Source organism: Anabas testudineus, chromosome 1, assembly GCF_900324465.2.
Source record: "Anabas testudineus chromosome 1, fAnaTes1.2, whole genome shotgun sequence".
Taxonomy (NCBI): Eukaryota; Metazoa; Chordata; class Actinopteri; order Anabantiformes; family Anabantidae; genus Anabas; species Anabas testudineus.
In genome coordinates this window covers 24,135,460-24,145,678 of record NC_046610.1, presented here as the reverse complement: position 1 = coordinate 24,145,678, position 10,219 = coordinate 24,135,460, and the positions used below count along the sequence as shown (strand labels likewise).

General features: G+C 40.5%; 2 protein-coding genes across 4 annotated transcripts; one reads left to right on the top strand and one right to left on the bottom strand.

Annotated features, from left to right (window-relative positions):
* Positions 1-87: 87 nt before the first annotated feature.
* On the bottom strand, positions 88-2,900 carry LOC113161409 (group XIIB secretory phospholipase A2-like protein). Its single transcript, XM_026358981.1, has 4 exons — positions 2,572-2,900; positions 1,770-1,858; positions 815-980; positions 88-619 (listed from the first exon to the last, which is right to left on the bottom strand). The coding sequence occupies exons 1-4, from the start codon at positions 2,816-2,818 to the stop codon at positions 501-503; spliced, it is 621 nt and encodes a 206-aa protein (XP_026214766.1). The 5' UTR covers positions 2,819-2,900; the 3' UTR covers positions 88-500.
* Positions 2,901-3,690: 790 nt separating this feature from the next.
* LOC113162491 lies at positions 3,691-10,116 on the top strand. 3 transcript variants are annotated; one of them, XM_026360642.1, is made up of 12 exons: positions 3,691-3,772; positions 3,943-4,065; positions 4,147-4,219; positions 5,127-5,489; positions 5,825-5,938; positions 6,029-6,143; positions 6,251-6,360; positions 6,450-6,577; positions 6,706-8,243; positions 8,312-8,407; positions 8,497-8,588; positions 9,139-10,115. In XM_026360642.1, exons 2-12 carry the CDS (start codon positions 3,983-3,985, stop codon positions 9,451-9,453), a joined length of 3,027 nt encoding a protein of 1,008 aa, XP_026216427.1. In that variant the 5' UTR covers positions 3,691-3,772; positions 3,943-3,982; the 3' UTR covers positions 9,454-10,115. The 3 variants fall into 3 exon arrangements, with proteins under 3 accessions (XP_026216427.1, XP_026216428.1, XP_026216426.1); XM_026360643.1 differs by having other exon boundaries at positions 3,708-3,772; positions 3,947-4,065; positions 9,139-10,116; XM_026360641.1 differs by having other exon boundaries at positions 3,718-4,065.
* Positions 10,117-10,219: the final 103 nt, after the last annotated feature.

Below are 10,219 nucleotides of genomic sequence, written 5' to 3'. Positions count from 1 at the left end.
TGATAAAAATACATTGTTTACTCTCAACGTTCCAGCTACTGCAATTCAGTTTCACAGAAGAAATAATCATCACAATATCAGTAAAAAGCCTTTTATTAGGTGGACCGGCTGAAGCAGTAAACTGATATGAGGAGTTATGATTACTGTTGTGTGTAATATAGGTTCTAATGACATTAATATAAGTTCTTCATCCTTAGCATGACATGGTAACACACTAAAGTAAAATATGATGCATTGAGACTATGTACACTGTAAATTGTAAATCATAAACATTTCATCTTCTCCACAATCAATACTAAGACCACAGACAACACTAGAAACAAACACACAGTTTGTGGTGGAACTTTCAACAGTAATATTCAAATTTAATAGCAATGTAAAATAGTGGCTTTGAACAAAACGAGAACAAGACCTGAATAAATTACTCAAGTAGTCACACAGCAGCACTATATCTAGTGTGCACTGTTTTATAAATAGAGTGGCTCCTATTTGAATCTAATTTAAAGTTCATCCTTCTCCTCTCCCTGACAGTAGCACGCTGCCCTCTGGCTGTTCATGTAGGGTCTGCAGCCCAGAGTCCACACTGTGTTGAACAACGTGTCTGCTACTGACTCACATGCTGAGGAGAGACAGTGACAGAGAAGCACAGAGTCAATCAGTACATGGAGCACTGAGTCCAAATATGCCACTATTATCTCAGATTGACTCAGCCACACTGACTGATTTCAAATACAGATACGTTTTGATTTTGTTAATAGTATTAAAGTTATTGATGAGGCAGAATGAACTCGACAGAGTTTAACCGGTTACCCACCTTCAACTTTTGAGACAAAGCCAAGACTCTTCTTGAGGTCCGAACAGATGCTGTGGAGACACCAGCGGAACTTGGAGTCGCACCGGTACTTGTTGGAGCCGCAGGTGTCGTAACACATATCCAGCTGATTGCAACACTTGGTCATGGCAGGGATGCCCACGTCAAACTAGCACACAGCAAACAAGATCAATGTATTCAGGTGGTTACTTAATATGAAAAAACTATTCCACTATTCAGTCAGATGTGGACTTTTAGAAAGAGAGGGGGTGAGAGGAAGGTTAGTTATGTTACCTTTCTGCTGACAGAAGGGTAGCGTCAGTGGTTTGAGGGTGAATGTCATCAGACCATCTATCATTACTAAACCAATACTGAGACCTTAGGTTGGTAAAGCCAGGTGCCATGTCTTACATTATGTCAAGTGACGAGGTTTCTTTAGATAGCTATGCATTTAGAAATGGAACATAGTTGACTTATTTTGCTTTGGTTTGTTAAAACCAGAGTTCATGGAGCTTCCATCTAAGGTAATGAATATTATTGTTACTTTTCCTGTGTGGTGTTTGGTTTGTCTGTTCTGGGCTACTACACTGCCCATCCAAGAAAGCCATGTGGTCTGATTAGTCCAGATTAACCTTTTTTGGATGAGCAGTGTCTAACAACATTGCACCCTGTAGAAAAGACTTGTTCTAGGCTAAATATAATGTAATGATTCTTAAAACATAGATCCCTCTAAATCTCTACACCCCAAACACGTTAAACTTGGAGGCAAGGTTGTCAAGTCAATGACAGCCTCCTAACATACATTGATACATACATACTAGGGGGAGTATTTTGCTTTTAATTTTATCATATGTTAAGCACCCTTCACCACCCTAGTAATTTTTGTGCAGTCCCTCAATATAGAGTCAGTATTTTTTAGATTTGTCATGTGGATTTTCTCTGATTACACAGCACATACCCCTTCTGGAACAGGAAGTCCAAAGAAGTAGGAGCTGCATCCATCTGGTTCTGGCATCTGGTATCCAGGACGAGGAAGAGGAGCTTTACCTGCGAGGTAGCAAAGCAGATGTAGATCATGTTTCAGGACACAGAGGAACTGTGCAGGACTCTATTTGATAACTACAAAGGTTTAAAAGTAGATCCATGTTTGCACATAGGGAGTCACGCTTTGGGTTCATATCCACTAACATGATGTTTGACACATTCCCTAGTCACTGCATGAAAACTGTCCTATCATGCTGGGGTCACAGTCCGTTTCCTGGCCCGCTCCCAGATGATAACAAAGATCTTAATCAAAGAATTTACAATATGAGTAATTAAATCCTACTAAGTTATAAGTTTAAATAATTTAAGCTAAATTGGTAGGGACAATTTCTGGATAGAGCCCACTTAAACTGTTGACCTAATCAGAGTGGATTAAGTATAACATTAGTGGATAATATATAGAACATTAACACAAGAGCATTTGTTCAAAGGCAGATTATCCACTGTATACACTTTTAATACGGTGTCTATCCTAAACAACGATGGAGTTAATATTTGATTTGCACTTTAATACTGGTGTAGCTAATGTCAACAGAATCATTTGGTGAAATCTCAGTAGTGGAAGTTTCCAATCTCAATATTTAAAATGATTTAGTTTTCAAGTGGAATTTGCTTTATTTCTACCTCTCTGTTCACTGGTTATAAGTAATAAAAGGTCAATGTCAGTATTTAAAATGACGTCACACTACATGATGCCACTTTCTTAATCAACTTACCAAATCTACAGCGGTATTGGCACACTCCATCCCGTCCACCCATGAACTCCAACATGGAGTCAAAGTAGCCACTAACAGCTTCAAAGCTCCCTCTGATGGAGTTCAGGGCCCACTCCTCGTCGTCCTGCGGCGTGCCATCAGAGGCCTGGCCTGGTGGCGGTGGTGCTGAGTCCTCAGCCTCCTGAGTGATGGCACTATGGATGAACAGGCCCAGCAGGAGGGGAGTGAGAAGGGTCCAGCGGGTCATCCTGTAGCTTAGTGCAGACAGTTAGACTTCAGGGACTGAAGTGGAAACACAAACACACTCACAGTGGCAACACTAAAACTGTGCGGTGTGTGTGTGAGCTGAACTTTGAGACATTACACACTGATGGCCTCATATGTGGAGGAACAAAGTTCAGCTTGTATCTCGTCTTTTTAACATGAGCTTTTATCATTCTCACTGATTAATGACAGGCACAGTGTGCTTGCCCACTCATCAGTCAAAGGGATTTCAGTACATTTTAACCCAATTAATTAGAAAGTCTCTTGGAAGTAACAACTAGTATATTGTGTATTGTGTTTGTGTGCTGCTGCTTTGTTTCATAATCACCACATGGCATTAATTTAATTAATTATTACATTATTATTATTATTATTATTAATTTGGTTGTTCAATATGATATCAGTTAATAATTATATATCATAAAAATGAAATGTCCACTTTGTGCCTACCTGCTCCGCTGCTTGTGTCATCGTGAGGGTCAAGGCTCCATTGATCAGTTGATTGAATTACAGATTCATTGATTGATTCAAGTCGAATTGAGGTCATGTTAAGTTGAACCCTGCAGGTGTTTCAGGAACATTTGGCCCTCATTTGGGCCTCACAGGGAGACCAGGCGGTGTGCAGATTTTATTCTAACCCCAACTAAAACTGTAAGTCTGTAAGTACAGACATTTACATTATTCCTAAAAATAAGAAAAAATAAAAAAAATAAGAGCAGCATGTGACAAATCATAGAACTTCAAACAAATTCACCTCTACCATGCAATACAAAACATTACCATGAGGTGCCGCCACACCACAGGGTCCTCCCCCCTCAGTCCACATTTGGTACAGTCCACGGAGGTGACGTTTGTGTCAAACACGGAAGTAGAGATAAACGAAATGTTTACAGTGACGTCCTGAAACTCGGCCATGTGAGCCACAACTGACTGCTCTGTAAGTTCAACACAGATTCATGTGGTAGTCAGGGTTCATCTACACGCAGGTCGGGATATTTAGCACCTGGACACGACTGAGGACTGTGAAGTGTGCAGAACAGCGTTGGTTAGCTTGTCTCAGGTGGGCAGGGGTGGTTTTAAAGTTAACATCTCTCTCTCTTTTCTCAATGAGCTACTAAAACCTAATGACGAGAAAAAAACAAATATCATGGCTTTCGCAAACCTGTTCTCGAGTCTGTCTGCTGTCGACGAAGATGTAAAACGTCGTGGTCAACCGGCCTTTCCCCCCAGGTATTTAGTGATGGAGGAGTTAGCCATTAGCATCTTTGTGTTAATGGCAGCTACAGTCTCACTGTTAGTTTTGTTTTATAGGAACCAGAGTGAGAATGGTGGAAGAAGCAATGCTCAGAAGAGGAAAGGCAAACAGCTTGGCCCTCATCACAAGGTGGGTTCAGTTTCTCCATGTTTATTACATCTTAAAGCTGATATGATGCATTTAGTGTGTTGAAGCTTTATCACACTATTAAAGTCAGGTGGGTCAAGTAGATGCACTGTATTCACCATCATTCCTGTTTCTGCTAAAACCTTTATTGGTTAAACAATGACAAGTGTGTTAGGACTCAAGTACATGAAAGATTTCAATTTGATTGATCCATTTTAAATCATGTGCTAAATAAAAAAAGAATGTCACAGTAGGTTAGAGTAAAGCAAAAAGTGAAGCAGTCTGAATAAATGCTGAAGTGACTGTAATACTGATTCTGCATTAGGTTAGATACAGACAGTTTCCAGTTTATGTGTCTGCATAACACAGAGTAATACAGCAGTCCCGCTTTAAACTCCTGCACAAACAAAGGCATTCATCTTTAGCCTTTTCATTGTTGAACAGCGCTTTGTGCTGTGTGTAAACAGGTGTGTAGGAAAATTGAAGCATGCAAAATATTCATTTGCTCTCAGCATATGGACAATATGAAACTGTTACAACGTTATATTGAAGCCAAAGCAGCACCTGAGACAGTAACATCAGTAACTGATGAAAAACATCCTTCAAATGAAACAAACAACCTTTGCCAAGATCCATGGGATACAGATGAACATGGGGTATCAATATATAAATAAATCTAATATAAATAAATATGGAAGGAAATAGAAGATTAAATGGACAATTTTACAAAATGCAGCCTGGACAGTAACTAGTCCACATCTGTATCTAAACTGTACTAAACTATCAATTGAAAATTTTAATTTATATTTTTGAACTACAATGGTTATAAACAACTTTACTAAACTAATAGAACCTAACTCTTGCTTGAGCTCTTAATATCTTTAACTTTGTTTTTGCTCCATCTCCACAGAAGCGATGCTATCGAGAACAGCAAACGGATACTTACAATACTGCATCCTTGGAGTACGATGATTCGAGGGCCATACGTCACCATCTGCAAAACACTGACAGTGAGCATGCAAATATTAGCTTCACTGAAGACGTCATGCATAACCACAGCAGGAAGGCCAACCACAGTGAGATGTTTCGCAGAGGTCAAAATTGGGCAGGTAAAAATAACAACAGAAACAAACAACATCAGCAGAGAAGGAAGACGGAGTGGCAGAAAAATGAGCATCCACCAAAGAATAGATGGAAGAATTCTGATAGAGGTGGACGCCATCAGACAGCTGGAGGAGACCGCAAACCTAAAGATGGAACAAGGGTTAACAAGGTACTTGGCAGTGCCCACCAGGATAGATATTGTCCATCATCAGCCTGTGAAATGTTGAAGTTTGATTAAATGGACAGTTGCATCTATGGTCCTGCTTAGTGTGAGTGCTGCGGGTCAGTGGAGATATTTGGTGGAGTAGGCACACTCACTATTTGTCTCCCACAGCAAAATCACATATGTGACACTTCTAATTTTCACAAAGTCAGTAGCTGCTTCTACGAAGAGACTGAAATGACCCATTTATTTAAAAAGAAAATCAGGTTGATGTGCAAAATGCTTCTGGGCAAATGTATTAATGTTTCAAATGTGTTACTTTATGACTCTAACTGTTTTAGGACGTTCAAGATAAGTTCATAAGGTGCATGACCGAAGAGTTCAAGAGCCAGAATGTTGTGCAACTGGATGGTCGGTTCCTTTGTCGTCATTTCCTCTGGGGAAAGTGCATCAAGGCAGGTTACACTGTTCATTGTAGGATGGAAAAATATCTTTCATTAAAAACAGTGATTCAAATTAGTTGAGTTTTGTTTTCTTGTATGCAGGGTGACGACTGCCAACTGGAGCATATTCAGGGTTTCAATGATCTCATCAAACAAGTTTGCAAATTTTACGTCCAAGGATTCTGCACAAAAGGGGAGAGCTGCCCATACATGCACAATATCCTTTAGTTTAGCTGCAGTAATCTGTTGTCATCAGTACTGTACGGATACTTGCTACGAAATTGCAAACTGTTGAATATCTGATTTCCTATACAAACCTTCCACAGTCCTTTCCCTGTAAGTTCTTCCATAGCAGGGGGGAGTGTTCTCACGGAGTAGACTGCAGGTTCTCCCACGAGCCACTCAACGAGCTGACCAGCCGACTCTTAGATGAGGTAAGTCCAGTCATGAAAATCTGTATTTTTTGAATATTTATAGGATACTGTGCTGAACACTCTTGCATACATTTTCCTTCTCAATGCAGGCATTAAGACGGGAGAATGAACTCGCAAGAAAAGCTGAACAAGACTTGTCAGGACAACCAGTGCACATAGAGGAGTCAGAAATGATAGCTACAAGCACAGCTTCTGACATACTCATACAGCCTCTGAGGTGTGTACATACAAACCCACACTCATCATTGTGATTCTGTTAATATATCACTACGTCCTGTGGGGAACTTAATTAACTAAAACTACACCTAAACTTCACCTAATAAACTTCACCTAAATATTTTTCAGGCCAAACTTTTACAACAGTGAAGAAACGACTGCTAAGGAGGAAGCTTTATTATCTCAGGCTGAAGAACTGTCTAATGACATGCAGGAACCTTATCCACCCCAAGCCCAACCTGAGAGCCCTCCATCACCTGGACCTATTCAAAACGAGCCCATTTGTTATTCAGTTGAAGCTGTGCTTGGACGTCAGCTATTTAAACCATTCCCTAGTTTCTTTACCACTCCTCAGGTTGAGGGGTCCACCTCTCTCCCTGTCACACAGACTTCTTCTGAGAACGCTTCAGGCTCTGTAAACAAAGGTGAAGTTCCCTACTCTGTCGACGCTGTTCTCAGGTCTTATAAATCCGTGGAGAATTCTACCTTAGGCCACACACCTACCCCTCCAGCTGCACAGACTGTATCATATATTCCAAAAACTGACTGTAAAAAAGCAACAGATGCTCTGCTGAGCTCTCAAATTCAAAACGAGAAGGCCTTGTGTTGGTTCAGTAACAAAAATGAACAAACCAGCAAATCCAAGGAAAAAATGGTAAAGAACCAGAACACTGGCCTGTTACAAAAAACCCATCCTGACCCTGTTCTGGTTTCTGTGGATCACAAGAAACAAGCTGGAGAGATCCAAGAATCCCTGAAACCTGCTCACAGAGTTTCTCATGAAGTCACGTTGCATTCTCCTGTGTCAGTGGCAGAGAACTCCATAAGCAAACGACATATGAAAGGAAGTCCACGTCTGCCTGTAGATATCAGCTGCTCTGTAAACTCTAAAAGACCTTCTGCTGCTCTCTCAGAGTTTAAATGCAGGGCTGCTGTTTCTCCTGAACCTGTCACTAGCTCTGATAAAACAGCTGATGCTGAAAACCAGCACTGCAAAAAGACAGAGCCTCGGCTCAGACAGGGCACACAACAAAATCATCCTAATGAAATCACAGCGGATTGCAGCAGTGAAATGGTGCGTTGTGGTGAGTTGTCTGTGGGACGTGATAAGACACAGAGAAAACTATTTCATAGCCTTTTTGCATCTCCAATCACTGACAAGCTGACGCCAGCTCCAGATTCTGGACCAACTCCTGCCTCCTCTCAAAGCTTTTCTCAATCTTGCTGTCCAGCCCCACAGTCTGCACACTGCACAGGAGGAGATATACATGTTATAACTGCAGCTGATGAGGCCTCTCCTAGATCCTTCCTCAGCCTTTTTGCTGCCCCTCTCACTGCTGCTGCTCAGCCTCCATCAGATAATTTGAGGACGGTCGCATGTTCTCTAGAGTCAAATCAGTCAACTGATGATAAATCACATTTGGAGACAGCTCTCCAGAGCCAGGTCAAAACTGCTGACACACCTAAATTGTCCACTGGTCCTAAAAATAAAAATGAGGTTTTATCCGCATGTGTAAATCAGCGTTCAGAGCAGCGGATGAATCCTGCCTGTATCCTGCGTGGTAGTCTCAGTGAGGTGGCGTCCAGTCCAGCACTTTGTGGTAACAGTCCACGTCCACCTACAACCCAGTCTCATCAGCAGCAGGCCAGCATGTCATCAGATAAAGGTAATGACATACCACATGGATGAGTGCACTCTCCTGTGAAACACTGACATGTTGATATTGTCTTATAGGACCTTCAGCAGCTTCTGCAAATTCAGTTCTGAAAACCCTCTTTCTGTGTCTGAGCCCGTACCAAAAGGACAGTGTTGAAAGCACAGCTCCTTCAGGTATGCTGTTATTTCTATTAGCATGTATTTATAAGTGTGATCATCCTGGTAGAATCAAATGATCATCTGTTGTTTTAATTGTGTTGCAGAAAGTCAAGAGGACCAAAGCAGCACAGAGTGCGTCTTTGTTGAGAAGCAGCTGAAGAGTAAAAAAAAGTGTAGAGGAAAGAAGAAGTTCAAGGTGGGCAGAGAAGGATAGTGCAACTTTCTGTAGCCATAGGACATCCAGTGTGTCCCAAAGACATGTCTCAGCAGTGCTGAGGCCTGCTATAATTGAACTTAATGAATAGTATTTATCCTTGACCTCGATCGATGCCTCACCCCCATTTTATTATGAAGGTCTACAGAGAGGTTCTTGACGTTACTGTCTTCTTCTCTTTCTCTATAGATGCATTATATTTGCATTCACCCCACTCATAACAGTTATGATCTTCTTTATATCAAACTGCTCTTTTTTTTTGGTGTTGTTTTCAGTCTGTTGCTTAGAGGGGTTCTTACTATTGGGTTTGAATTATTTCAAATTAGTTAAACTCTGAACTTTTTATCAGCATCTGATCTAATGTTGCATTGTTACAGTAATTCCAGTATTTTTCTAAATGTGCTGAAGTTTATTCAGATTTAAATAACTGAAACAGTAAATGATTCATTTACAGGGCGATCTTTGGGAAAATAATACACAGTCTTGCCAGCCTAACATTTAATCAAATACTTTGTGTCCTCTTGGTCCTAAGATGCAAGATTCTGGCCAACAGGGTTCTGAGACAACAGCTGTGCACCATCCCTCTTTTCAGACGCCTCAAATGCCCTTAGAAGCAACAGGTGGGTCGACCGTGTGCAGCAGTCCGGATACAATGGAGAAGGTGAAAAACTCTGGCTCACACCAGTTGCCATTCAAACCACTGACACCGCCTATACAGCATCACAGCCGATCGAGGTTGAAGCACAGTTCAGAGGAAGTAAAGGGGGTAGATGAGAACACGGCTGTCACACCACTGAAGGACCTTTTTAAGACTTTAGAATCCACCGTTTTCCACTTTGGGCATTAAAGTTGGAATTTGCTAACTGTACTAACTCTCATTAATATCTTGAGTTTTACGTTGGTGTGAAAATATCAGTAGATGTGGTTCAAAGGTCATGGTACAGTTCTGTATAATCTAACTTTACATTTGATTGTAGTGGGAACATCAACACTTATAAGCTATTTGCTCATTCACCCATGTCTTTGCCATAAGCTTTAGTTGAATCACTGCATCACGCAATTGTTATGAATGTTGATGCACACTGTGTCTTTATTTCTCTTGCTGGTTGATCATGACAACCATGTTATCAGTAAAACACATTTAAATGTTTTGTTCATTTTAAAACCTACAAGAATTTAGAAAATATTAAAATGTTTTTATCAATACATTAAAATGTTTTTTGCAACAGTTTGAAATTGAGTTTTTTCATATAATGAAATAATGTACAGGACACTGATCAGTGTATGTTAAACATTAGTACAGAATAAGCTTTCCAAAGATCCTGAAAAATGTTTGTGGTAACATTAAACTCACTGTTTTTAATGTCACGTTAATTTAGTCCACTAAGTATTACTGACTGTGATCTAGAGACAATTTCTCATCCAAAGATGTGGCCGTGTGCAGCTCATACACCTGAGTTACTATATTGATGCACAAGCAAACATCATGGCTCTGTTGTTACTTTGTTGTCTTTTTCCATCTACTTTTATAAACTTGAATGTGTGAATATTTGGACACTTCTTTCTTAGAAAATGTCAATGTAAGCTAAGCTCTAAGATAGCATCTTCCCATT

Bases quoted from the DNA above. Each gene is read 5' to 3' on its own strand.
- LOC113161409 (XM_026358981.1), bottom strand. From the start codon at position 2,818: ATGACCCGCTGGACCCTTCTCACTCCCCTCCTGCTGGGCCTGTTCATC. The intron at 1,859-2,571 runs GTAAGTTGATTA...GCTACCTCGCAG, and splicing joins CCAATACCGCTGTAGATTTG to GTAAAGCTCCTCTTCCTCGT. The intron at 620-814 runs GTGGGTAACCGG...GTCTCTCCTCAG, and splicing joins CTTTGTCTCAAAAGTTGAAG to CATGTGAGTCAGTAGCAGAC.
- LOC113162491 (XM_026360643.1), top strand. From the start codon at position 3,983: ATGGCTTTCGCAAACCTGTTCTCGAGTCTGTCTGCTGTCGACGAAGAT. The intron at 6,361-6,449 runs GTAAGTCCAGTC...TTCTCAATGCAG, and splicing joins CCAGCCGACTCTTAGATGAG to GCATTAAGACGGGAGAATGA. The intron at 6,578-6,705 runs GTGTGTACATAC...AATATTTTTCAG, and splicing joins ATACTCATACAGCCTCTGAG to GCCAAACTTTTACAACAGTG.